This window comes from Penicillium macrosclerotiorum, assembly GCF_028827735.1.
Source record: "Penicillium macrosclerotiorum strain IBT 26536 chromosome Unknown utg000010l_segment0_segment0, whole genome shotgun sequence".
NCBI classification, from domain to species: domain Eukaryota; kingdom Fungi; phylum Ascomycota; class Eurotiomycetes; order Eurotiales; family Aspergillaceae; genus Penicillium; species Penicillium macrosclerotiorum.
In genome coordinates this window covers 2,001,106-2,027,901 of record NW_026643089.1, presented here as the reverse complement: position 1 = coordinate 2,027,901, position 26,796 = coordinate 2,001,106, and the positions used below count along the sequence as shown (strand labels likewise).

General features: G+C 51.6%; 10 protein-coding genes across 10 annotated transcripts; 6 read left to right on the top strand and 4 right to left on the bottom strand.

Moving 5' to 3' along the window:
- Positions 1-435: 435 nt before the first annotated feature.
- On the top strand, positions 436-1,443 carry N7462_010360 (uncharacterized protein; the record flags this gene model as incomplete). Its single annotated transcript, XM_057082074.1, has 1 exon — positions 436-1,443. The coding sequence occupies one exon, from the start codon at positions 436-438 to the stop codon at positions 1,441-1,443; it is 1,008 nt and encodes a 335-aa protein (XP_056929114.1).
- Positions 1,444-1,454: 11 nt separating this feature from the next.
- N7462_010359 (uncharacterized protein) lies at positions 1,455-2,132 on the top strand (the record flags this gene model as incomplete). The annotated part of the gene is made up of 1 exon (XM_057082073.1): positions 1,455-2,132. The coding sequence occupies one exon, from the start codon at positions 1,455-1,457 to the stop codon at positions 2,130-2,132; it is 678 nt and encodes a 225-aa protein (XP_056929113.1).
- A 530-nt stretch (positions 2,133-2,662) lies between these two features.
- On the bottom strand, positions 2,663-4,888 carry N7462_010358 (protein kinase COQ8; the record flags this gene model as incomplete). Its single annotated transcript, XM_057082072.1, has 1 exon — positions 2,663-4,888. One exon carries the CDS (start codon positions 4,886-4,888, stop codon positions 2,663-2,665), a length of 2,226 nt encoding a protein of 741 aa, XP_056929112.1.
- Positions 4,889-5,214: 326 nt separating this feature from the next.
- N7462_010357 (urease accessory protein UreF) lies at positions 5,215-6,248 on the top strand (the record flags this gene model as incomplete). The annotated part of the gene is made up of 2 exons (XM_057082071.1): positions 5,215-5,374; positions 5,440-6,248. The coding sequence occupies 2 exons, from the start codon at positions 5,215-5,217 to the stop codon at positions 6,246-6,248; spliced, it is 969 nt and encodes a 322-aa protein (XP_056929111.1).
- Positions 6,249-7,031: 783 nt separating this feature from the next.
- On the bottom strand, positions 7,032-9,542 carry N7462_010356 (E3 ubiquitin-protein ligase BRE1; the record flags this gene model as incomplete). The annotated part of the gene is made up of 6 exons (XM_057082070.1): positions 7,032-7,205; positions 7,269-8,339; positions 8,396-8,943; positions 9,001-9,052; positions 9,122-9,265; positions 9,360-9,542. The coding sequence occupies 6 exons, from the start codon at positions 9,540-9,542 to the stop codon at positions 7,032-7,034; spliced, it is 2,172 nt and encodes a 723-aa protein (XP_056929110.1).
- Positions 9,543-9,897: 355 nt separating this feature from the next.
- Positions 9,898-11,716, top strand: N7462_010355 (transcription factor TFIIIB subunit BDP1; the record flags this gene model as incomplete). The annotated part of the gene is made up of 2 exons (XM_057082069.1): positions 9,898-9,925; positions 9,990-11,716. The coding sequence occupies 2 exons, from the start codon at positions 9,898-9,900 to the stop codon at positions 11,714-11,716; spliced, it is 1,755 nt and encodes a 584-aa protein (XP_056929109.1).
- A 213-nt stretch (positions 11,717-11,929) lies between these two features.
- On the bottom strand, positions 11,930-13,024 carry N7462_010354 (DUF1183 domain protein; the record flags this gene model as incomplete). Its single annotated transcript, XM_057082068.1, has 1 exon — positions 11,930-13,024. The coding sequence occupies one exon, from the start codon at positions 13,022-13,024 to the stop codon at positions 11,930-11,932; it is 1,095 nt and encodes a 364-aa protein (XP_056929108.1).
- Positions 13,025-13,346: 322 nt separating this feature from the next.
- On the top strand, positions 13,347-14,784 carry mmm1 (ERMES complex subunit MMM1; the record flags this gene model as incomplete). Its single annotated transcript, XM_057082067.1, has 3 exons — positions 13,347-13,362; positions 13,418-13,448; positions 13,521-14,784. 3 exons carry the CDS (start codon positions 13,347-13,349, stop codon positions 14,782-14,784), a joined length of 1,311 nt encoding a protein of 436 aa, XP_056929107.1.
- Positions 14,785-15,245: 461 nt separating this feature from the next.
- Positions 15,246-15,979, bottom strand: N7462_010352 (acireductone dioxygenase (Ni2+-requiring); the record flags this gene model as incomplete). The annotated part of the gene is made up of 3 exons (XM_057082066.1): positions 15,246-15,380; positions 15,469-15,840; positions 15,950-15,979. 3 exons carry the CDS (start codon positions 15,977-15,979, stop codon positions 15,246-15,248), a joined length of 537 nt encoding a protein of 178 aa, XP_056929106.1.
- A 237-nt stretch (positions 15,980-16,216) lies between these two features.
- N7462_010351 (tRNA modification protein MTO1) lies at positions 16,217-18,347 on the top strand (the record flags this gene model as incomplete). The annotated part of the gene is made up of 2 exons (XM_057082065.1): positions 16,217-16,320; positions 16,385-18,347. The coding sequence occupies 2 exons, from the start codon at positions 16,217-16,219 to the stop codon at positions 18,345-18,347; spliced, it is 2,067 nt and encodes a 688-aa protein (XP_056929105.1).
- Between the last annotated feature and the right edge of the window lie 8,449 nt (positions 18,348-26,796).

The window sequence follows — 26,796 nt, the reverse complement described above, 5'->3', positions numbered from 1 at the left end:
TCCACCGATCAATACATCCCAAGGATACTTCCACACCAGTGCATCCCCACCAAACAAACCATCACGCCTTCGCAAATTTGTCAAGACTTTCATGTCCTTCTGGTTATTAAGACAGTTTCAAATATGATGAAGTCTGCCAAGATGAAAATGCGTCACTCTGGCCATCCACCCTCACCTACTCACCTGACAATGCCAGACACATGACATTCCGCCTGATAGCCGACATCATTCCGATAGCCAGGCAAAAGTCATAGTATTTTTTTTGCAGAGGCAAAAGAAAAATCAACTTTCTTTATATTATATTCAAGCTCTACGACTCTTATGCGGCTGTAAAGCGCAAGCCGATCCAGCATCCAAAAGACCAAATGGAGAGCCAGCTACGAAATCTACCAGGGGACAGCGGTGCTGTTGTTCGACAAACATTTCCAGCACAAGATGGGAAGCGCTCTGCTTCAGAGACCCCAAAATGACTCTCAAACAGACCCTTCATCTCAGCCACTTCAGCCACCTCAACCTGCACCAGCAGAGGATAACGGTCCACAGAAAAAGGTCAAGGTTCAAGATCCCAACATGTCTAATCCTCGTCTTCTGGTCAACCGTGCCTGTATATACGAGCGCCAATTACCAAGCAATGCATATATTACTGCCCATGTTGCACGTCTACAGCATGGCTACTACTCTAGCAACGCGGTGTCTGACAGAGACGCTGAGTGTGTCGATTTCCTAGCGATCAGCTTCGTCTTTCACACTCCAAATACGCTCTCGCATCGTTTCAAAGCTGCTACCATCAGAGTATCTGTTCATGGCAACCAGAAGGCTCAATCATCCCCAAAAGACCTCGTTGGGTATCCTCAAAATGCCCCACGCTTCCTTATGCATGCCCCGCACCTTATTTATGGCCATGTCTCTCCGGAGACCATGGAATGGGCATTCAGCCTAGCGGGATCCCTGGGCATCTCTGAGACTCCGGTTAGTGCCAAATTAGCCCCATCTGGGAGCCTCAACAGCCAGTACCGGCGGTACGAAATGATGCGCATCCAGGGCTCGGCCCGCTCCTTGAAGAGCCCCCGCGGTCGTGGGTTTGATATTGAAGCCGGCGAGGTTGTCTGGTCCCTTGAGGAAAATCATTTGCAGCGGTCTGGTTTGCCCCGCGAGTTCACATTCGTCATGCTCATCCAAAAGCCAGCTGCCAATAGCAATCTCACGCTGTCCCTCGAGATCGACCCCGTGCTCCAGGCCCTCTGTGGTAGTTACCCGAGCTGGCTGCTCTCATGCCCGCCATACCGGCCACAACCACGCGGGGGTGTCGATTTTCGCCAAGAAGTTGGACAACGCTTCGAGCCTGCGGATACAACCCGTGGGTTCAACTTTGCCGCGCTGGACAGCTCATTCGACGAATACATCGCCATGCCAGGTCGCCAGTTCACCCGTCAGGTAAGTTGATCCTGACTGAAATGGATGTCGAAGGAAAGATGAATGCTTTCCTCGCCACAACCGAGATTGATCTTGGCGTACAGATGAATATCCCCGAAGAGACGCCGCTACCAGCAAACAACAACCTCAACTTGAACTACCCACAGTTCAGCAACGGCTACAATATGCAGCCGGCGCAATACAACTGGGCAATCTTGCAGAACCAATCTCTTCAGCCCCAGCTGCATGAGCTGCACACAAACGCGCAGATGCAGCAATCTGGGCCATCGCGTCCGACACACAGGCCCGCTCCAGTGGCGATCGCCAATGAAGAAGCCCCCAATACGGTCAACATCAACCTCGGACTCGATACCACAACGATATCATATCTATCTTCTCTATTCCGGGCGCGGAACCCGCCAGCAACAGTTACTCGCGTACTCGCAACATCGCACCATGACCCCACGCTGGTGAGTAGTAGCAACCACAACCCTGTTGAAGTGACTGTCCCCAGCGTGACAGGCTTCGAGAGCTACGAGAATATTCGCGCCAGCATGCTGCGTACCGTTCACCCCGGGTTTGTTGAGACGGACAGAGAACCGCCTTCCAACAAGGCGGCGGTGGCACCGGGCGAGGAACCGCAAAGGGTGATGAATATGGCGAACCGGCCTCTCTCACCAGATCTCCTCTCACGTCTGGCGAATGAAAATAAGCGATAGGTATGAAGGCGTATCAAGAGGACGATTTGCGGGGATGATCGATCTAGGTATTTGCATATATTGTGAAGTTATTCCGGGGCATCTGAGGATATTTAAAGCTTTTTTGTCCTCCCCCTCCTTCCTTCTCTGTCTACATTTCTAGAGTTGTGAGAACATTTGTGGCATAGAATAGTCTTTTCGTCTTCAATATCCCGCAAGAATTCGATATCATTCATCCATAGCAACTTAAACTTTATGCCACAAGTACGGGCTGCGTTGCTCTTCATAATTTGCTTATCTATGCTCTAGACACGGCACTGTACTACACAACCTATTCGCCTTTATTATTTGTAGGGTGGATTTCAGGATATATATTTCGCCTTTTACAGATGAGGAGGGAAGCCATTCCCATGCATTTTTGTTTGGTAATAATCGCACAATGCTCATATAGTACAAGTTTTTTTTATATAATACATAGCCGATGCAAGTTTTCAATTTGACCGCGAAAACTCCAGGGGAGAGAAATAGCCAATACTCGAACTGCAAGGGCCTCAACTCTGGGACTTCTGCGGGCCAAGATCGAGCCCATTTGCCTCCCCTCGCCGTATAGTCTCCGCGAACAGCTGTTTGCAGGGTACTCGACTGCCGAGTCGCGCGCAAAGCAAGAACGCCCCGCTTAGCTTGCGGTGCAAAGAGTATGTCTCTTCCGGGGGCGGCGAGAGACGCTCCCGGATCATGAGCGGGATCAAGGCGCGCACGCGGTCGGTGATCGTCTGATTCTGGAAGTCGTACAGGTCCGGGGACGAGAGCATAAACGGCTCGGCGAGGGTGACCATAGACGAGACGTGGGCGTCGGACATAGTCTGTGACTCCATACCGGTCAGATAGCCGAGCTGGATGGAGAGCTCGTGGCATGCAGCGCGGTCATTGCGGGACGCGGCGACGAGCGTGCGCACGTATTGGGTGATGAACTCGATCGGGTATTCGCGCGTGGCACCGAAGTCGAGAAGCTCGAGGCGGTTGGTCTGCGCGTTGTAGAGGAAGTTCGTCCAGTTCGGGTCGGTCTGCATGTACCGGAACTCGGCAATCTCGCGCAGGCAGAGGCGCATGATCTGGGTGCCGATCCAGTCGCGCTGTTCCTGGGAAAAATCCTGGATCTTGGTGACGGCGACGCCCTCAAGCATTTCCATTGTTAGGACTTGCTTGCCTGAGGCTTCGGGCATGACTTCGGGCACAACGAAGGTAGTGTCGTCGCGGAGGAGTTCGCGGAACCGTGTGCCGCACTCGGCCTCACGAAGGTAGTCGCATTCCCAGGCCAGCTCGGTGCGAGCGTTCGCGATAGTTTTGTCGAGATAGAGACCGCGAGGGAGGAGACGGGAAGCTGTAAGAAGAATAGAGAGATTGTTCAGGTCAGAGTCGATGGAGTCGGCGACGCCCGGGTATTGGATTTTGACGGCCACAGGTTTGCCGGTGCTTTTGAGAACTGCGGCATGGACTTGACCGATGGAGGCCGCGGCCATGGGTATATCATCGAAAGAGGTAAAAAGATCCCGCCAATTAGGACCCAGGTTATCAACAAGCACTTTGTTGCGCTGCGATGCGGGCATATAGTCGGCTCGATCTTGAACACGCTGGAGCACTTGCTGAATGGGTTCCGGTAGCATGTTTGAATCTTGAATGCTGAGCATTTGCCCCAGCTTGAGCGCGGCACCTCGCATCTTCGACAGCTTGGCAACCAAACGTTCCATGTTGCCTGCACTGAACATGATTGAGCCTTGCTCTTGGCTGCCGGTGGCCCGGCGGACCGTTTCGCTTACGGCACCAAAGGCCATGGACGTTGCCAGTCCTCCATACTGCCATAACCTACCTAGACGAGAAGATGGAACCCGCGATTCCATCATTTGATAAGGTACGCTCTTCTCCTCAGGCATGACCTCCGCCGCTGTCGCGATCACCTCCTCTGTGACAACCTCCGTGAGATTCTCTAATTTTTGCGTCTCTGATTTGATAGCGGCCTCGACTCGGGAATCCGGCGGCATGCTCGTCTTGATCGCCTCTTGCAAAACCTGGTCTCGGTCTGCCGGCGGCCATTGTTTTTGGGGGCCCGGCTTCCCCGAGAGCATACGAGAAACCCTAGGGCTATGAAACAAACCCTGCATCATCTCCTCCGACAACTCCTGTTCATCTCCATTGGTCTTTTGCTGTTCTGAGCTCGTCGCCGAGCTGAAAACATCGGCGTTCAAGCCATCCTCTCCCCCTGCTTGAATATCTCCAGCCGCTTTGGGCAGTTTGACTCGGGGTCGGGCAGCGGAACTATCCGGCGCGGTATGCTGCGACGGCCGATAGAAAACATCCTGTTGCGGACTGACATTCAGCTGATCCGGCTTCTCCTCGCCAGTGTATTGCGCCGCGGTTGCCGGGACCTGGAATGCAGTGTCTTGTGAAGGTACCCGAGCATTATCTGAGGCGGAGAAGGTTGCATTCTTCGGGGTAGGAGTATGAGTGGATTTGTCGGCCGATGCCTCGGGGGACGCGGTCGTCGGCGAGCTGGGAGCTGTCGGCGGAGGTGGCGAGTCTTCGTTGAATCGGCGCACTAACGCGGCAGCGGCTTGTGCGGTCAAGATTAGCCCCTCGGTCTGTTCCTTGATCCCCTTGGTTAGGGACGAGGTCCGGGTGTAGACATCGAGCTGCCGTTGGCGGATGGCCAGGTGCTTGGCCGCGATTGTCTTGGAGACATTGAGGAACTGGATGGCATCCAGCAGCCTCCGGCCAGACATTGTTAAACCAGCTGTTGGTGGATGGTGGTTGGGTGGTTTGGAAGTGGAGAAGAGCAGTTCGGGCAGAATAGGGCGGTGCCGAGCAAACGGGCAAACGATCGAGTAATGCGATTGAATAAACGCATGATTAATGGGAATCGCGGGTCGCTGATAGAGAATCCGCCGGCGCGCGGCCGCCTCCGAGCACCCGCTTTTCTGCCGATCGCGCGCGCCCATAAAACTGCCTTATCGGCACTGTGTGCTTTTTTGACTTCTTCCTTTCCCCAGATTGTGAATTGAAGCCCTCGATATACCAAACCTAATCTCGAATCTCTCACTCCCACTGAATGATGCTGTCCGACAACCCGCAATCTCAGCATCTCGAGATCGAGATCGCCCAGCTCGAGGCTCGACTGCAGGACATGCGGGCCCAGCTTGGCGCCTCTCAATACCCCAGTCCTCCCTCGTCCCACCCCGACCAGAAGACACCCTGGGCCATGCCTGCAGGTTAGTTCGCAGATCAAAGACATAACGAGACTCTGTGCATTATGCTAATCTTCGAGCGAATGCAGATATCTATAAACACAACAATATTAAGAATCAATTCCACACGGAGGTCCGCTCCTCTTCCCTCCATGCGCTCCTCCTTCTCTCCGACTCCGCTCTGCCCCTGGGCTCCTTCGCATACTCCAGCGGGTTGGAGTCCTACCTCGCGCATAATAAATCCCTCCGTACCAACCCGGTCGCCTCCTTTCACCGGTTCCTAAAATTATCCATCGCTTCCATCGCCAGTACTTCTCTACCATATGTCCTAGCTGGCTACCGCCAACCCGATACCCTGGACACCCTTGATAACGATCTAGACGCATCTACCCCCTGTATCGTCGCCCAACGAGCCAGCGTGGCCCAGGGCCGTGCTCTGATCGGAGTCTGGGAGCGCGCGTTCCGCGTCAGCTTCGCAAGTCCCAGCAGGGACGTGGACACGGGTGCGCAACTCGCCGTCACCGCCATCGATGAGTTCTCCGACGCACTGAAGTCTTTTTTCGGCGAAGATGATGAATACGACATCGGTCCCAAGGGCCACTTCGCTCCCCTATGGGGAGTTGTATGCCGTGCTATGGGGTTGGATCTCCACCAAACCGCATATGTCTTCGTCCTCAACCATGCCAAGGCAGTGTTGAGCGCTGCCGTGCGGGCCTCAGTGATGGGTCCATATCAGGCTCAGAATATCTTGGCAAGCCAGACCTTGCAGGATACTATAATGAAGCGCATTGAGCGCGAGTGGGAGACAGAGGTGGAGCAGGCCGGGCAGGTAGTCCCGGCCCTAGACCTGTGGGTTGGCCGACACGAGCTGCTCTACAGCCGGATTTTTAACTCATGATTTGCATTTTACATTGGATATACCTAGCATATGGTGGCGTTTATGGGATGGGGATGTATATTATCTTGTTAGCGAAATCTCATTTGACCCATGACATTATATCACTTTCGACTCCAAAAAGAAAAGCAGTAGATTGCTGAAGGTTGATTATATACATAGGAGTTTGCATGTTGTACTTTTGATACAAAAACCTCGGAACACCATGGCTTCTTGCGTGTCAAGGTGAGAAATGCAGTTTCAAGTCAATATATTTACCATCTAGCTTTTAATGAAAAAGGATCACTATTGCTTCCATAACTGCATGAGTTTGCATTCATCATATCCCTGTCCCCTTCGGCTCGGAATCGTCATATTGACTTCTACATGACAGAGAATTCTAGAGCCAATCCGAGGGAAAAAAAATCACAGTGCGCCTCTTGGGAAGGTGGGTATCCAGAGAGAGCACAGCCCGTTCACTCAGTGCCCCAGCGCCTCGGAAAAAAGAAAAAGAAAAGAAAAAGAGATCTGAGAAAGAGAAATCCATCGATGCGACAGCCCGAATGCGATCGCATGTACAAAGAACAAGAATGCCCTTGGAGAGTAGAAGGAGCAGAAAATGAACACATCAAACGCCGGCCCCAACCTGTCCTGCTAAAACCAGCCACCAAACACCATACCATGGACCTGTCCGAAAGTGACCACTAAAAGTAGGATGGGGTACAAGAAAGGGGCATAGGAGAAGAAAAGACGAAAGAGAAAAGTGAAAAAGGTATAATACATGAAGAGAATTTTCGGGGTGGAGAATCAAAGGGTAATGTGCATGTGATCATTGCTTCCAAAAGACCGATTGCAATTGGGACACTTGCGTGATCGCGAGGTAAGGCGTTCTTCGACGCAGTCTTTGCAGAAGACATGACCACAGGTCTTGATAACTGTGTTCTTGAAGTTACGGCGACAGACCGTGCACAGGGCAAGTGTCTGAAACAGAATCCGTTAGTGAATCCATACTAAAAGCATGAAAGTAGATAGCCTTAAACTTACCCGCAACATCTCATATTCGGAAGAATTGTTGCCCAGACTCTTGTTTTTCCAATTATCCAAGCTCTTCTTTGTGTCTGAAAGCGACTGTTTCAGGCTAACAATCTCGGTCTCGGCTTGACGCAAGGCGGAAGATGTGTTGGATAGGGTGGAGTCCTTGGAGACAGATAGCGCCTTCAATTCATTGACTTGGTTCTTTAATCCTTCGGCCACAATATTGCTCTCAGTTAATTGCTGTTGAGTGGCTCGGTGCTTGTCAAGAGCCAAGTTGAGAGCTTCCTTGGTTTCATTGGCTTGTTTCTCCATGTTAGACAATAAAGCACGTGTTGCAGATTCGGAGTCCTTCAGCTGTGAAACAATATCCGATGTCTTGGAATTTTGCATGCGGAGTGTGCGAACCTCCAAATCACGAGCATCTTTGCTCTTCATGGCTGCAAAATACTTCTGATCTGCCTTTGACTTCTCAGCCGTCAATCGCGCAACCTTCTCTTCCATAGCGGCAAAGTCCGCAACCTTTTGGGATGCAAGTGTTGAGAACTTTTTATATGCCATTTGCATAGATGTCAACTCCGTGTTGAGCATGGAATATTGTTGTTCTAGACTGGTGTATTTGGAACGGAGCTCCTCGAGTGGCATATCGACCACATTCTCAGCTGATTTGGATCCTTCAATCTGTAGGCGCAGTCGCTCAATCTCCGACTCTAAAGCAGTAATTCGAGCTTCCCGAGCATCGGCCAGCTCTTGGACTTTGCCAGCGGTAGCCTTCTCCTGGTCTTGTGAAGCTTTCCGCATTTGCTGATCGGCCAATAGTTCATCGCGAGCATTTCGTATCCGAGCTAAATCGGTCTCGGCCCGCATTAATTGAGCTTCTTTCTCAGAAATAGTGCCCCGGATTTCTTCTTCCACCTGCATTTTATATGCAGTCCGCTCCGATCGGTATTTCTCAGCTTCTTCACGCAGCTGCACATTTGTTGCTTCCAGGTGGTTGATACGTTTCACTACATCTTCGTACTGTGATCGGAGTTGCTTGAAAAGGTCGGTATGGGCGTAATCGTCATCAGTCAGCTTGGAATACTGTAAGGTAGGAGAGTTAGCACAAGTTCAGCGAATAGTTGTTGAAAAAAGTTTACCTTAATCTTCAAATCACTAATTTGACCAAGCAAACTGGCATTATCAGCCTCCAGCTTCTGCAGCTGTTCCTTTTGCTTCTCGAAAGTTGCGGTGAGCCTATTATTGGTCTCCTCTAACTCAAGACTGCGTTCCGCCACGGGCGTCCCACCATTTGCGGGAGAGGACTCTTCCCGTTTTGTCTGCACACTGTCCGAACTAGGCCGTTGACCACCAAGCATAAACTGCTTCTCTAATTTGGCTACCGTTAAGCTTCGAGCGCGATCAAGTTTCTTTTCAGCCACCATGTATCGTAACGAAGCCGCTTCCAAACTCTCTTCAAGCTGCTGCTTCTCAGCTAGGGTTTTTTCAAGTTCCGAAATAGTAGCCTTTTCCTCGGCAAGCTTCTTCGCAAGTTGACTCTGGAGCTCAGCGACATCGGGAGACACATTGGCGGATGTGGATTTAAACTGAGAAATTATTTCACGAATATCATCAGAGCGTGACTTCAGGTGTGATTCAAACCCTTCGAGGTCCTCAAACTGCAGCGAACTCTTGAAAGCATGCTCTACTGGAGATGTCAGTTGTGTTCCAAGCATAGTATAGATTTTAGGAGGACATGACATACCTTTGATCATTCCCTGTGAAGAACCCAGAAGAACTTTCACTTCATCAATCAACTAAAGCTCAGTTAGTCTTCACTAGCCTCAGCAATACATAAAGCGCACGACTGATATATGAGAACCTACCTGACCGAACCAGGAGTCAATAATACGCAGGTGGTCATTGTGATGGGTGGCGGCCTTCGTCATTTGATTTAAACGTGACTCCAGAGCAACCTTCTCGCGCTTGAATTCTTGCATTTGACGCAGGATCGCATCTTTTTGGAAACGCTATTACGAGAACAGTCAGCACAACATCGCCCCAAAACCACGTTCACTTGGCTTCTCAAGTCTCCAAAATAGCTAGCTTTCAGTGATCACCTACCTCTAGGTCATCCTTCCAAGGCATATCTGCATCAGGGTGAGGTTTGCTCGCACCATTCACGGTGGTTGCTTGTTTCTTTAAAGGCGGGGCCGAGTCATTGTTATCCGCCGCAGGCCGCTTCCGGTCCTCCATTTTGACAAGATCGGTCTCTGAAGACACAACGGGGGGTTCGGCGGCCGGCATCAGTGGCTAGAAGGGCATGAAAGAGGGGGTTGAATGATCACCGCCGATCCGTCAGTCCAGTCGGCCCAAGGGACACACACCGCGACCGACCGAGTCCAACTTGACAAATGACAGACCCAGTGTTTTCAGTGACAGCCTTAATCAACGGTCAAGCAGTGTCACAAACAGGGGAGTGAGGATCAGGAGAAGGGGTGGGATGGTTAAGACTGAAGGAGTTGAAGCCAGGAGGATTTTCAACGAGGTTTAGCGTGCCGCTAGCGCCTCCCACGTGATCACAACCCACTTCCCCGACGCGCCGCGACAACTTTTCTTGATCTCGACCCCGATCCTACCTGGAACTCAGCAATGGGCCGCCATGAAGTCGTTTTCAAGCTCTGCGATTAGTAAGTAGCAGCACAGGAAGCCCTTGGTTTGGGAGATCAATCATTTGACCACCTTATGTTACAGATAAGTCGAACAAGAAGTTCGCCCCCAAGGCACCCCAGCGCCGTGGCGCACCTGCTCCCTCTGCGCCTACAAGAAGGCCCAGCGCAGCCCAGCAAGCCCAGGCTCAAGCAGCTGCCCAGGCTCTACATCATGAGAAGGAGGCCACGGATTCTGTTGCTATACCCTCGGCATCCTCTGCGGAGCCTGAGCAGTTAGAAGCCAACGAGTCCGCACTTATTCAAGCGCCCGACTCTGGACAGGCAACGCCAATTTCCTCGAAGAAAGCCACTTCTATTCCGATCCCTCAGTCCAAGCGCAAAGCATCTGTATCTAGACCGGGTATCCAGCCGTCGACTGCACCCACCGTCTCTTTTACTCCGACTCCCGAAGCCCCGCCGTCCCCACGCACCGCTCCCATTGAGTCTGAACTCCTCCCCTCGATAGAACATGATGCTCCACAGGCAGCAGCAGATGAATCTATCACCGAGGTGTCACAGTCTGCACAACACTTCGATGTATCCGATCAAGGCCCCTCCCCGAGACAATCGATCTCAGAAACTCAAGATACATCGTCAGCGCCCGTCAAGGATCGATCTCTCAAGTGGGCGAAAAAAACATCCGATATCACCAGAACACGCGGAAAGGGACCTGTACATACAGTTCCCCCCATATCACAGCCTGTACCCTCCTCGACAGGAGGAACGCCAGGAGATTCGGTTGGTCTCTCTACACCAGAGGCAAGCCAAGTTCTCGGTAAAGGGAAAAAGCGAAAGACTTCTAAGGCTAGTTCCACGGAGGCCGGGGAGAAAAAATCAAAGAAAGTTCGTCGCTGGCGGCGTGAAGCAACCCCCGAAGGAGCCGAGACCGTGGAAATTTTGCCAAATGTGATCAAGATGTCGGAACTGTGCAAAGACTTGAAGACCGGTAGAAAGTCCAAGCGGGAGACCGAACTGCGCAAGATCGAACTAGCTGAATACGAGGCCAAGCTCAAGGCTCAGGACGAAGGTACAGTCGGGACGCCAAAGAAGCCAAATGATGCACCAGTTGAGAAGACGGATCCTCTGGCCGAACACAAACCCCAGTCGGGTCCCGTCATGCGCATTGTGAATGGAGAAATTGTGCTGGATGCTGCGTCGTTGGAAGTTGATCGTCATGCTGATGCTGCTCGAGCTGCGGGCGACCTCGAAGATGTGGTCGAAAATCAGCTTACCCGTAAAGTCAATCAGGCCACTTATGGCAAACGTTCTAAAGCCGAGTCATGGGACGAAGAAATGACTGAACTGTTCTATCGCGGGCTGCGCATGTTCGGCACCGATTTCATGGTCATCAGCAAGCTTTTCCCTGGCCGTTCACGCCGACAGATCAAACTCAAGTTCAACAATGAGGAGCGTCGTGATCCTCAACGAATCAAGGATACACTCATGGGGCCGCGCGAAACTATTGACATCGAAACTTATTCTGAAATGACTAATCAGGTCTTTGATGACCCCAAAGTCATTCAGCGGGAACTCGATGATGAGAAGAAGCGTATCGAGGAACAACATGAGCAGGAAAAGAAGTTGCAGGAGGAAATGATCCGCAATCCAACCGGTACTGGCGCTGAAGGTGATGCCGCAAGTGACGACAAAGCCAATGGCATTCCCAGCAAGAGCAAAGCACGGAACAGCAGAAAACAGAGTATGAAAAATGCGGGCGGGGGAACCGAGGAAGTTCTTGGTTCTATCGATGAAATTCCTCTGGCTGCTTAAATGAATCAGTTAAATGAATCAGCTTTTCTAGCGGGCGTTGGTTAAATGGATTTCGGAGTTACTGGATATACTGAAAAGAAGGCTGAGGCGTCTGGTCCCTTTGGTTTTTATTGTTTTTTGCTGATGAATAAATACCTATACGGTGGTCACGGGCAAAACAAGGCGTTATTCTTCTCCATTGCTGCAGCCATGGCTTTACCGCACACAACTTGTTCAATTTTTGTTTCTCCGGTTATGAATACAATAACATATAGTCGATGCTTCAAATCCGCGATTCATGATGTTCTCGTGATAGCCGTCCACGCTACCTGCGCCTGGTCGATCCAAACCCAGTACTAGTTGACGTCGTTGAGGAGTGGAATTGCGAACGATTCCCCGAGCTGCCTTCTCCGGGGTCATAGCTGTCATAACTAGTGAAAGACCCTCGGTGGGAAGATCGTTGCTCGGCGTTATTGGCCCGCCGTCCCATCTGATATCCCGCCGCAGCACCGCCCAAAGCGCCAGTCCAGAAGCCCGGAGTCCAGCCATGTGCAGGATTTCGGCTTGTAAACCTCCAGTTTCGGTCATCCGCACATCCACTGTCGTATGGAGGTGGTGGTCCTTGAGGATAGTCATCACCATGGCGGCCGCCACCACCACCACCTCCCCCCCGAAGAATCCTCCCCATCCTTGTCTCCGGGCCCGGCCGCCCCTCCAATTTCTGCGAATTCCAAGGCAATTTGCAATCATTGGACCAAAAATTGAGAGAAAAACCACAATGATGATGCCGAAAAATGCAATGTTTTCTAACGTCTCCACGGTTTTGCGGAATCCGAATCCCGATGCTCGTTTTGCGCTGCTCAGCCACGAAGGCATTCCATGGTCCCCGCGAACCTTTCCGAACCTCTTTTCTCCTTGATCTGTCAGGAGCATTCGATATTCAACTCCACAGCTACCCTTCAGCACCCACTTATCGTTTGCATTCCGGTATCCTTCACAGACTACGTCTGTTGCGCCAAGTTTGAATTCGGGGGGAAGAGAGGCAGTGCAGGTCCACTGGACATCCTCCGCATCATAATCATAACCATCGTTTTTGCAGCGCATGGTTTCAACCTTGTAGAGGTCGCATATTTTCTTCGAAGGTCCTGTACAGCTGAGCTGTGGGATTGGAGATACTCGACGAGAGGTGGTGAGTCGATCGGCGCGTAGAGTTAAGGTCTGTACATTAGAGAGCAGAATTGCATCATTTCCCGGTTTGTGCGAGGCTTTGAAGCAAGTAGCAGGTGCTGCCAAAAGCAGTGCCGAGGCTGTTAGAGAAAGCCAGTGCATGATGGACGGACAAACTCCAGAGAGAGTATCAAAGGTGTGATTGCCAAAGATGCTGCATGAAGCTGATCATTAGTATGAAAAGTTAGTTTGAATGGATTTTAAAACTCCTGGCGGGCTTTGATTCGCCCCCTAGGCAGCAGGTTGAGTCAGAGGAAGTCGTGGCGGTGCCAGTCGTGATGTGCGGAGTGTCCTGAAAGATAGTTTTCCGATAAGCGATAAGCAGCTCGGCCAAGACCCACTCCACCGAGGCCGAAAGTTGGACCCAACCTCCTCGCGATCGGAGATGCTTCAATGAACAGGGGTTTCCCGGCTGCTGCTGACGATGGCGCTCCAACAACGTGAGTGTAATATCTGCAATTGATCCCATTGACCGTACTAACTCCATTCTCTCAGATGAGCCTGCGCCCATCGCGCCTCAGTCTTCGTATGCCCAATCTACAATCTATTGTGAAGTGTGAATCTAGGTCGCTAACTTCCCGACCCCTCCTCTCTGCAGATTATCCTTCACACAGGGTTTCTTGCTAGGGCAACTCTCTGTCGTATTGCTCATCGGCGCTTTCATCAAATTCTTCATTTTCGGTGAAGCCCCGCCACCCCCATCGCGCGGTCTATCCAACCGCACCTCCCACCGCCGCTACAGTTCTGTCTACAACCCTCCACAAGATACCCAGAAGACGCTCCGAGAAAAGCCGTCTACGTCAAATGTCCTGCGTCCAGTTCCAGCCTCATCCACTAATACCCGTTCGATCCTCCGCAAGACCTACTACAGCGCCATCCCCACCAACCCTTCCTCCAAACATGGGCGGCATCGCATGCACCATTCGTCGCACCAGCCTGAATCTCTGGACTGGTTCAATGTCTTGATTGCGCAGACTATCGCACAATACAGACAGACAGCGTATATCCTGAAGGACTCGCCCACCTCATCAATATTGAGCTCCTTGACCGCGGCTATGAACAACCCAGAGAAAAAGCCATCTTTTATAGACAAAATTACAGTAACGGATATCTCACTTGGAGAGGAGTTCCCCATTTTCAGCAACTGCCGCATTATCGCGGTTGATGATCCCAATTCCGATGGTGGGAGGCTACAGGCTCTCCTGGATGTTGACCTGAGTGACGATAATCTCTCCATCGCCGTTGAAACTCAATTAGTTCTCAACTACCCCAAGCCTTGCTCTGCCATTCTTCCGGTCGCTCTATCAGTCTCTGTCGTGCGCTTCTCTGGGACGTTATGTATCTCCCTGATTCCTGCATCTACTGAGCCCCTTCATACTCCGGCCACCTCCCCCACGCCTCCGGCTGCGGAAGCAGGCCCCTCCACAATTCCAACAGCACCGGGTTCTCCTAATGCCGGCGCTTCCCAGGATCAAATCCCACCCAAAAGCAGTCCAAAAAGCAATGTCGCATTTTCGTTCCTTCCGGATTACCGGCTCGATCTTTCTGTGCGGTCTCTCATCGGATCTCGCAGCAGACTGCAGGACGTTCCCAAAGTGGCCCAGCTCGTTGAAGCTCGTGTGCATGCCTGGTTTGAGGAACGTGTTGTCGAGCCCCGCGTTCAGGTTGTCGGACTCCCAGATCTCTGGCCACGCATGGGCAGAACGGGCGTGCGCACAGGCGAGGACTCTGACGCAGGGTCTACAGCCCCCCGCGGAGTGCCGGCTCAACAGAAGCTGGAGGGCCGCTTCGATTCTCTGACGACCATCCCCGAGAGCCAGAGGGGCTACGATTTCGCGGCGGGGGCTTGGATCCTCGATTAGGGCTTGGCGCAGGATCACGCAGCAGCAGTTTTAATGTAGAAATTGGTGGCTTGCGCAGCTCCAGCATGTCTCGGCATGATAGTTCTGGTGGTGTAAGTGACCAGTTCGAAATGCCGGGCTCTATGCCCGCCGGAGTGGCCACACCAAGAGATTGATGCAACACTCGTGTATGATGACCAACCTCTGCTCCCATTTATTACAACTTGTGTATATTGTAACTCTCGGAAAGAAGCTTTATCCCAATGTACACTAAAATCCGAATACAATGACGATGATACAACTCAGTAACTGGAGAATAAAACACCTCCATTCCTCATATCTATATGTGTTGATTTTTGATGTACGAAATATGTTATTGAAAAATTGAAACTAGAGACTCAATCTCTGTTCTACGGCAAGCCGTCAATCGATTCAGTCATTAAGCATGGAAACCTCATAGAAGAGGTCATCGCCGGATATCTTTAGTTTACAGTTGCGGTTGGCTTCAAAACAGTCTCCACATAGACCCTGCGATGCTGGTTGGCGTCAACCTCAGCACCACGGTTCAACGGAGTCCACTTGGGCTCGTCCTGGAAGAGACGCATTGCTTTGACATACTATGAAGCAGTTGTTAGTCATGTTAACCAACGCTCTAGAAAGTCACAAACATGACTGTATGAGCCCAGGTCATCAAAAGCAACTCACGTTCTGCTCGTTGGTCGTAAATCGGTGGTAGATACCAGCAGGCAAAATAATCATGTCGTCTTTGGACAGACAGATGCGAATCCACTCGTCCTCCTGGCCGCGAACGTCAAAGTAGCCCTCACCGTCCAAGATGTAACGGATCTCTTCATCCTCGTGCAGATGCTCTGCGAAGAACATCTTCACCTTCTCCTCGTAAACATCGCCCATAGTCTGTGGGGAGACGCAGACTTGATCGCGATTCTTGTAACCCCGCGCCGAGGCAATGCTATCGACGGCTTCAATGGTTGGGCAGTGGTGGTACAGAACGCCGAGTGAGGCGAGTGTATCCTCAGAGACAGCGCGGCCAGAGTCATGCGGCTCGCGTTGGTCGCCCTATAAATTGTTGAGAGTTATTTAGCATCCATATTCAGTTGCGTCATCGGCATAGGCACAGCGGAGTGGGGATTTTCCAAGAAGCACTGGAAAGGGGTGGAAAACCTACCGGCTTGTTGTCGTACCAGTATGCCTTCATGTTGTGACTTTTATTAAAGAGAACAAATCAGTGGAAGGAAAGAATACGGAAGTTCGATGAGAGTCCTCGAAACCACGGCCCGTTGCTGAATATCTGCAGCCCCGCAATTGGCCGATGGCGTGAGAATATTATGTCATCTATCTTATCGTACACGTGACCGGGCAATATTTTTGTCTTATCGCGCATTGAAGATTGATAGCATCTTGTCGCCCATTCTTTGGCTCAATGCATCTCATCATGGCTTCCAGGGCACGACCGGTGACTTTATTGCGCAATCGCCTCGGCTCCTGCTCTGTACCGGGTAGGTTGCGTGGCCTGGCTACTGTTTCAGATGGCGCGCAGTACGTGATTCCCCCTTATGTCCAACTTTGGGTCTAACTAAATATTCTTTCTTTCACCATCTAGACCTTACGACGTCGTTGTCATCGGAGGAGGACACGCCGGATCGGAAGCATGCGCCGCTTCCGCGCGTTCTGGGGCGCGCACCGCATTGGTGACGCCCTCTTTATCGAATATCGGCGTCTGCTCGTGTAATCCCAGTTTCGGCGGAATCGGCAAGGGAACCATGATTCGGGAAGTCGATGCGATGGATGGCGTTGCAGGACGAATTATCGACAAAGCTGGTATCATGTTCCGAGTTCTCAATCGCTCAAAGGGCCCAGCTGTTTGGGGACCTCGTGCGCAAATCGACCGCGATTTGTATAGAAAACATATGACGGAAGAATTAGTGAATACCCAGGGCCTCAGTATTCTCGAGGGCAAAGTGGCCGATATTGTTATCTCGAAAGAAGGCATGGAAAATATACCTGGTGCACAGGGCAAAATTGTTGGTGTGCGATTGGAGTCGGGTGAAGTCATTCCAACAGGCAGGGTGGTCATCACCACTGGCACTTTTTTGGGCGGTGAGATTCACATCGGATTGGAGAGTTTCCCTTCAGGACGGATGGGCGAAGCTCCAACTTATGGTCTGAGCAAGTCCCTTCGTGAGGCAGGCTTTCAGTTGGGTCGCTTGAAGACTGGAACACCTCCTCGGCTGGATATGAAGACAATCGACTTCTCGGCTTTGGAGGTCCAACGGGGCGACTCGCCCCCCATGCCATTTTCTTACCTCAACAAAACCGTCGAGGTCGGCGATGAGGGACAGCTTACGTGCTGGATGACGCATACCAACGAGGAATCACACGAAATCATCCGCGCAAACTTCGACAAGTCAATCCATATCAGAGAGACGGTTCGCGGGCCACGATACTGTCCATCCTTGGAATCAAAGATCATGCGATTCAAGGACAAGACTCGGCATCAGATTTGGCTTGAGCCCGAGGGATTTGCACCTAATGAAGTGATCTATCCTAATGGCATTTCAATGACCGTTCCTGCAGATGCGCAATACGCAATGCTGCGGACTGTCCGTGGCTTAGAGAACGTCACCATGCTTCAACCCGGTTACGGCGTGGAATATGACTACATTGACCCACGAAATCTACAGGCCACTCTGGAGACAAAATTAATCAGCGGTCTTTATCTCGCGGGCCAGATCAACGGTACTACCGGTTACGAAGAAGCGGCTGGGCAGGGCATAATTGCTGGCATGAACGCTGGTCTGGCATCACAGAGCCGAGCTCCTTTGACTCTTACTCGTTCAGACGGTTTTATCGGTATCATGATTGACGATCTCATCACCAAGGGTGTCTCTGAGCCCTATCGCATGTTCACCACCCGCAGTGAATACCGCATCTCCACGCGATCTGACAATGCGGACTTGCGCTTGACACGGATGGCTCGCGATGCCGGTGTTGTCGGCGACCAGCGCTGGCGCCATTTCACCGACACTGAAGCGCAGATCCTCGAACTACAGTCCCTCCTCGAGAAAACCAGTTTATCATCGACGATCTGGTCTCGCAAGGGCTTCAAAGTGCGAGCAGACACCTCCGTCCGTTCCGCTCTCGACATCCTGTGTCTTGACGGTGCCGACATCAACGCACTAATCCCTCATATTGAGGCTACACACGGAAATACATATACACCTCTATCGTTCGATCCCGAAATCCGCACCCGCGTGGCGATTGAAGGACGCTATGCTCCATACCTCAAGCGCCAGGAGAAGATGGCCAAGCGGTTTCAGCAAGATGAGAACCTCCTTCTGCCCACCGACATCGACTACAGCCAAATCTTTGGCATAAGCAACGAGGAAAAGCAGGCGCTCGAGCGTGTCCGGCCATCCAGCGTTGGTATGGCGAGACGTATTGAGGGTGTTACGCCTGCTGGTGCGCTTCGACTCCTGATGCATGTGCGCAAGCGCAGCGGCTTCACCAAGGAAATTGCCGAAGATGATGCCGCTGTTGCCAAGGTCCTATCCTCGTCGCCTTGATGTTCTTGCGGGAACGACTTGGCTGAACTAGTCAATCTTTTTACTAATAATCTATTATTGCGGGCATAGCGGGACGAATCTCTGGCGCTGGAATTCTTGTACAATATGGATATGGGGAAGGGTGTGGAATGTTTACTTCTTCAAGCAATGTATTATTGTATAATAGAGGATTTGGTCCTCTCTGGCACATAGAAGGAACAATATTTACATATACCTTTACACAGTACCATGTTTGTGCTCTGACACAAGTTATATATCGCAACCCGGAAACCATGGCTATTTCCAAGTACGTTCACATGCATAATTCCTTTGAGCACAAAATTGAATTATCATTGTAATTTGTAGCTTACAACCTAGCTAGCATGTTACCACAACTACCCTTGTGACCCTCTAATATTAAAAAGCAACCCTCCTAAGCCGCCCTAACAAACAATATGCAATTCTATACTGGGCCATTATGATGGATTGCACAATGACAGCGTGTCAAATGCATCAAGCCCCTCAAACTATCGATCCCAACCCAAGCTTCCGGTACAAACTCAAAAGCCCCTCGAAAAAGCAAATTTCCATGCATTCCATGCTGTTTCCCCAGACCCCCAACACGCGAAGCACCAGCCGCATGAACAATCCACCTTACCGCTATCTTGGAAATCTACGCAAGGGGTGCTGCTCCTCGACCAGGACAGGGATGTGCATGCTGCAGGACCTAAAGCTGATTCCCTAGGGCGGGGGGAGGGGGAGGGGGAGGCGGGCATTCAGTTACCCCCATGTCCTCGCGTAATGCTTATCTCGTGCAAGCTCGCGTAGCCAGAGTCTACTCAAGATGCTGGCTTGTTATCCTTTGTGGCGTATTGCATGCAGTTTGTTGATCTCTGCAGTGTCCGGCTTCCTGTTTCTCCCACCCACGCGAGTGTCTCTTCATGCATGACAGGGAGTGAATGGACGCATTCCTGGCCTCTTGTTTTTGATCCTGGTCTACCTCTGCCCCCCGTTAGACCTCTGAATGGCTGGGTTTGAACTTCCAGGAATTTCCGGGACAGGTAATGTGAACTGATGTTGCAGATCTTGCATCTTATGCATGCCAACAGGCTACAAAACATGGAACAAGGTTTCCAGAGTATTTGTCCTTACGACTACTATGACTGTGTGCCTTCTGGCAGGCAAATTGAACTGGATCCGGCCAATGGTATCGTCAGTGGTCTTGAATCCGAGACTTGAACGTGTTTGTGAGATCAATAAGCATCAAGGGAGGTAGGGGGGGTTAACGGGGGTGTATGATCCTTCCTTGAGAGTAAGGACTCCGAGACCATCAACATCTTAGTAGCAGGAACAGGATGTGTCCGGCATCATGTCATGCCGATCGACGATGGGTACCGATAGCACCATCTAGAGCATATTGATGCACATTTTTCCCATGCACCTGTCTATACTGCATGCTAATGTATATGTACTTCAATGTATGCCGAAATGCGCAATCATATCTGCGCATAGGAGACTCAGCTGAGCATGTCCCAAACTGGCTGGGCTGGGCATAAGCAGGGCGGTGCTGCAGGCTGCATGCTGCACTCCACAAGAGAACAACGCACAATCTGACCCCTCCGAACCGGCCCCTTGGCATACCACTGGATCTGAGATGCGAAGCAGCAAGAAGACAATAGAACACATCATCTCTCATGTCTCGGGGGGAAAGGCGGCTCAGATCCTTGCCCAATGCCTGGAAGCAGTGGTACATACACTCCGAGAGGGTAGGAGGTCGGGTCGTGGGCAGTTCCCGGCTTCCTGTTTGACATGACAGCATTCGAATCTACATTCTTTGTACGACGAGACAAAACTGGTGTTCCGTGCATGAGGTTGCACAAGGTGTGCGTTGGACACGAGTCCATGGCGTTGAAATCCGCTCGTCGGGCCACATGGTGTGTAGGGTTGAGTGACAAAGGGGTAGAGATGGGCAAGAAAGGAAGAAATCAGGGAGTAGTTCACCTTTCTCACTCCTCTTCTCAGTATTTGCTTTGTTTCGACTGATGGAGCGTGCATACATAGCCGTCTCCTCCTTGAGAAGTGCTTCGTAATATATACTCGGACCGAATAATTCGGCTCAATGATCCATACGCATAGAAACAGATAGTGATACAAGGATTAAGTAGAGAATATACTATTCAAAATGCAGGTTGATTAGACCTTGATAACTAGAAAAGGATTCTCTAAATCTTTTCATTACTTTGGTGTACTTTGATCTGCATTCTATAACCCTTGTATCGCCTAATCCTCCTAGATTCACTAAATCTAACAAATAGCCTCGATTGCATTTAGGGACCTAATCCCCGAGCCCACGATGGTGAGCGATGACGAGAGATGAGAAAGATTTTCAGTCCTGATGACCTGCTTTGCTTCTCCCACGGTCTCCGAGCACTCGTGATGCTGTACTTCGTACACTCAGCCGGCCTTCCCACCCATTTACAGTTTGCCAATTACACTTTACAGTTTTAACACGAATCCCGAAGGACTGGTTCGCGCGCTCGGGGTCTCTCCTGCAATCGCCTGCAAATGCAATTTTTTATCTACGCGTGCGCAGCTATCCCATAGGACGCAGCTGATATCTCATCGTCATCCCCATACAGAACGTCCGACCCAAAGTCCCAAATGATAGAGAATCCCAACGGCTGGACAGAAGGAGGTCTAACAAATACCATCGCATGCATGTTCCAATCAGGCTCCAAGAAATGAAACCAGAAAGAAAAAAAAACCTCCCTAGTTGTGAAATCAAAACAAAAGATCTCCGAGTCTTGCGAACCACTTTGAATCGTCCCACCAATCTCCACCGGCGCTCCGATGTACATGTCATTTGGAACCAAGCCTGCTCGGTTGATCTATCTTCCCTCCTCAGCGCTACCAAGGCACTAAGAAACCCAACGGACCCAGAAGCCTACTAGCCAGGAGCCGGAACCTCCAGCTACTAGCTACCTATAGTTTTACTACCTCCGCCTCCCCATAGCTAACCGTGACGACGCCAGCTTTAAGGCCCATCGAGCCACAAAACAGTGACCGGGTCGGGAGGAGAGAAAGAAGGGGGGCAAACCAGACAGAGGGCCTTGGATCGCCGAATTAGGGTGGGGGGGGCACAGTCGGACCCGAGAATGGAATAAATAGACGACCATGAAGATCCACGATCTCAGACCCCCTCCAACCCGTGATCTCAGCTGCGCGCTGTGTTCGGCATGTTTCCACTTGCCCACTTCACCCTGAGGGGCCAGCGAAGTTAGTGCAAGCGCGGTGCGAACCCCAGAAAAAGTAAAAGCAAAAGCCAAAAGCGAATACTAGACGGTCTACCTATGGGCGGCCTCGCGGGTCCGTTGAGGATGGGGATTAGGATTGGGATGGGCATTCTGGAGATTGGCAAAGATGGGCTGTGAAGCTTGCCTGGTTCTGGGCAAAGTCAAAATGGGCGGGAGCGCGAGGTAAACAGCTACGATGAGAGGATGTTTCGCGCATCACCTAGGCAGTGTATTCAATGTGTACCTACCTAGATACTCCGTGCCGGACGTCAAGGGAGTCAACTCTTCGCCAAGACGTGGCAATTTCTACGCCTACGCATTTCTTATGGTTTCCGCGTAGGCGACCACAGTGAGCGGTGTAGAGCGCGGCTGGCCCAGTTGAGTTCCTCGATGCGACGAGGAATCGCAGTGGGAATCTCCAATGATCTTCTTTCAATACTTCTTTTATTTTCTATTTTATTTTGATTATTTCCGGTTTTTTGCTAGTCCCGATCTTCGCTCAACGCCCCTTCGCATTCACATGCTTGATTCTGATGTGGCTCGACGCACTTGCATATTATTTCATATTTTCTCCCAAAATGTTTCATTTTCTTTGCCCCTGGTCTCCAATAACTTCCGGCCCTATCCAATTTGCCATCGCTTGAACGAAACCGTTGCTGGCATGAGCATGCCTAATCGGGGAATGAGACAGATTAGGATGAGATGCGGGATTGGTATAGACTCGAGAACCGAGTCTATATATCCCATGTGGTGTGAAATTGCCATGGTTCTGCGGGAAATCGTTACGACCGGGTACTCTGGTCACTCAATAATCGTAAATTGAGAGAATGTAGGAGGATAGTCATTCATTGGTCTCTATATGGAGTTGCTGATTTGAGGCGACATACATGTAACGTGCGAGAGGCTCGCTCGTGGGCTGCGAAGAGCAAAGTAACTATACTGTATATTATTAGCTCCGTATGATTAATAAGAATACGGCCATGTCTACTGGAAAAGACCGTCCCCCACGAACAACAGTTGTGTTTTCCATCACTGTGACACAATCCAGGATACCGTCGACTACGCCTAGGTATATTACAAGCCCATCATTCACGGTCGGTATTCAGAAACCGGGCCCGCAGGATCCAGGCCAGGAGATCATGCGCTATGGTCTCTCCTCGATGCTCCGGTTTGAAGCGGAGCACACAGCAAGAAATGGCCAACCCAAAAAAGAACTCAATAAGCAAGAAAAAGAATGCAAGGATGCGCCAGCCGCGTAAATCGAGGGAGAGAAAAGCGTCGACAGAACTAGGCCTAGACAGGTAATGAGTATGGTAGCTGGTATTGGCGCGGACCGGAGAGGAGAGAGACTAGAGAAAAGAAAAAGAGATAATTCCATACTGAGCGACTTCGGTACAGTGACGGAGGGACCAGAGGACGAGAGATACTCCGCACTGGGTCAGCGGTGGCCGAGTGGCCACTGATCATTGACCTTTTAACCAACAGGGCTTGGCTCGGACGCGCTGGGCACAAACAGGCGAAGATCACCCTGCGGGATTTCTGAGAGGCACGCTAGAACCCAAAAGGCCAGGGCCTGACGCCACCGGGCACCATCTCCCGGGCTAGCGAGGGCCTTGCGGATGGTGTGCCCGTTAGCGTGTCCGGGACCCCTCCGTGAGGCCTCGGGTTTGAACGGACGTTTGGTTTGGCCTTTGGTTGGATACTTATTCTTGGACCTAGAAAGGTTGATATAATCGGGGGGTCTAATTGGGACGCAGAGCAGAATTTTTTTTGGCACTGTGTGGCATGGTAAAAGAACATGGGCCTGGATGGAGAACCGTTCGTATAGTTCGCCGGCGGCGAGACCATAGCCATACTATAGAGATGGGGGCAGTTGCAGGAGAGAGAATGGAACACACCCACCGCCACCAGGCTAACTCTTCCAGAAGCCTTTCGCATCGGAAGAGGAGATCCAATCTTTGGTGGAGGGGTGACGAGACAACTTGGCAGGTCTTAGCCTCGTGGTGACCGGTTGGGGTTTAGTCAATACGAAAAGATCGCTTGGTGCTCCACGCGACTGGCTTGACTGGGCCGAATCAGGAGTGAAGGGATGATCCCCCAGCGTGGGCGAATGGAACAGACCCCGTATAATCCTATATTCCCCGAGGGATCTCGATACCCACAGGGGTGATATAAGATAAGAGATATATCGAGAGTCTTGGAAGATTTGGAAAACCGATATTCTATCGTCTAGATACTTACTTGATACGATCTGCTCTATGCTCGAATATACTCCGGAGTATGGACTGAAGGGAGTCCAGTACATGTCAGTAGAATACGAAGAGAAGCCCTTAGAATGGCCGAAGAGGAGACGCTAGCCAGAACCCCCTGTCTCACGGCCAATGCGGATGGCTCCGAGTGTCTGGTACGGGAGGTGCACTGTCCGTGGCTGTGGGTTCCCTAGTGCGGGCGAATGGAATGGGAGATCGACAACGCGCCCATCGTCCGGGCTGAGCCGGGCGTCTCATTAGCCCGTCTCCTCTAGCGTGGCCCCTCTCTTTGCTGTTCAAGCTGGGGGAAAAACACCCATTTGGAGCCAGTCAAGAAAACCTCAACAAAAAAGACCCGCCAAGAGACCAGCCACCCTCAACACACGGCCCAAATTGAGCCTGGCGTGACATGGTTGTTGGTGGGGATAATGCCATGGAGACGGGGCTCTTCTAAAATTGGCGCCAATGCGCCAGTCAACAAGAGGATGAACCAGAATTGAGAGACTAGCACTGTGGGGTGATGGCTTAGTGCATTGAAGAAGATTTAAGCCAATCCGCTTTAACGCAAACGAATGCAAAAATTTCATATACAGGCACAGTCAATGTCGATGAAGATGAAAAGAGAAACAAGTGCGGGAGCGGTCTATTCGTCGAGCCAGCGGGAGGTAAGTAACTCCCCAGCCTCCCACAATGACTATAGACCGCTTTCTTCGAAACCGGGCGGAGTCTTCTTTTGTACTCCGTCTCCGCTCTGCGCGCTTAGGAAGGAGCAGAGCGGGCAATTTGGACGTCAGAGATTCTACGACGATCGACTGAGGGGGGCCCGGATAACACGGGAAAGACCAGCAACAGGAGCATGATCAGAAGAAGCGCAGGAACTGGGTCCCGTCACGTAGGCCACGCATGTGGGTGATGCCCAGCCATCGAAGGATCGCGGTGGGTTTGGATCCTCATATTGGTGGTCCATGCGACGGGCCATCGGCAACAAGAAATTAAGGATCGTGGTCGAAGGGGATGGAGGCAGATCCATGGCAATCATTGACCACGGAAGGATCCACAGAGCACGTCCCCATTATTAGACCTAGTGATGATTGCTGCGGTCAAAGCACAATAACAATGATCATGATCACAGTAGGAATGGTACAAAACCAATAATGCGTAATAACTAGGCCGATCAGGTATGGAGTGTGGAAGAAATGAAGTATGGACTTAGTGGCCCGGTCTGATTCCCTGTGTTCACTTTCCTGTTCGGGAACAGCCTTGATGTTCTGCGCCTTCTCGCCTGACACCCCGTTCCCACTGGTCCATCTAGTGATTCCCTTACGTAGTCTGACCCAGATGACCTCGATTTGCGGAGGGACCCGGGAACAAAAGATGAGCATTGGGGTGTTCGGCTGTGGTGAAGAAAAAAGAACTATTGTTTGACACACCACACCAAGGATTTCTTCCGAAATTGGGGCACTCACATACGAAATGCATAGCTCTGACATCTGTCATGGGCGCCAATTGAGTTTCAACAAGCGTGCGCCAGCTCGGATCGTCTCCTGTTCGCCCACTCCTTCGGGACCTACCAATCGAGACCTGAAAATCGGAGTACTGTACTCCGCGAACACTGAGGCCCGACGGAGAGTAGAGAGTGGTGAGAGAGAGAGAGAGAGAGAGAGAGAGGAAGAAGGGGGTGCACAGCGTTCCTCCATGTGGCGGAGTATAAAAGACAGGTGGCGGGTGATGGGAGGTTCGAACGCAATGTGTTCTGCTACTCCGACTTAAGTTTATCATGGATGGCACGGAACCCAGCAAGTCCTCTACTGCAAATCGGTTTGATTGACCATCCTAACAAGGGGGGTGGGGGAGGGGGCGCGAGCGCATGGTGAGGATGCACGGGGGATGCCACGCCCAGAGAAACCCGGGGGAACGACAAATGGTGGCTTGAGATCCCAGCTGACGCCCCAAACTCGCCCATTCAGTTTCTGGGCGATGCTGCGACGCCTGTCTCATCTCTTACGTCTCTTGGTTTTAGTGTCCCAAATGGTCTCGGTGGATTTGGTGTCAGCAATGGCCGTGTGTGGTCTGGATCTGCTGAGGATCTCCCGCGAAAGTTACGCCCAGGATCCAATAAGCCCTCCACCATCCACCGTTCCAGGTACGAGACCCTCCTACCCCTCTTCGGACTTGGGAAAAGACTAAACTCGATCCTGCTTGGGCGTACAAAGTCAGAAGTGACGGGCCACAGCCTCGACCCTGGCGACGTGTGGGTATGGAACCGGGCTCCGGTTCTGCACACCCGGTCGCGCTGATTGGGAAATCACTGGAAAGCCTCGGATGGAAAGCAGAGACACAAAGGCATTCCTGTCTGAAAGAGGGAAGAGAGACCAAAAATTGGCCACTAGATCCCGAAGAGAAAGAGGGAATTGAGCGCCGGTCCCCTTCCCCCTCTCACCGTTCCCTTCTTCGTCCAAGATGGTTGTTAGACTGCCGTAGTCCAGGCACCAGGCTCATCCGAGCGGAGACCGAGACGCAGATGGGCTCGGGGACTTGGGAGAGCCAACGAGAGAGGAGGCGCAGCGCTCAGTCCTCGTGGAATTCCCCATCCCTGGGGCGCGCTGACGACAAGAGCAGAAAATTGGGAGCAGAAAGTGGGACGGGTCCTCGGGTCCCTACTTTTTCTGGCGGGCATCACAACAGGAGTGAAGAGAGGTGAAGGAGACATGCACGGTTGGTCCCCTTGCCAGGCTGAGGATAGTGTCACCCGCTTTTTCCCGTATTTGCCCTTCTGTCTTCCCTCGAGTCTCCTCATTGCTGGATCATACTGGATATCTTGCCCAACGAGCATTTGGTGTGATGTCTCCATCCCCCACCTCTTTCGGTCGCCGAAGGGGTAGCTTGCTCAGTCTCCACTCCCCTTCGGCCGGAGCAGCGTCTAGAGCT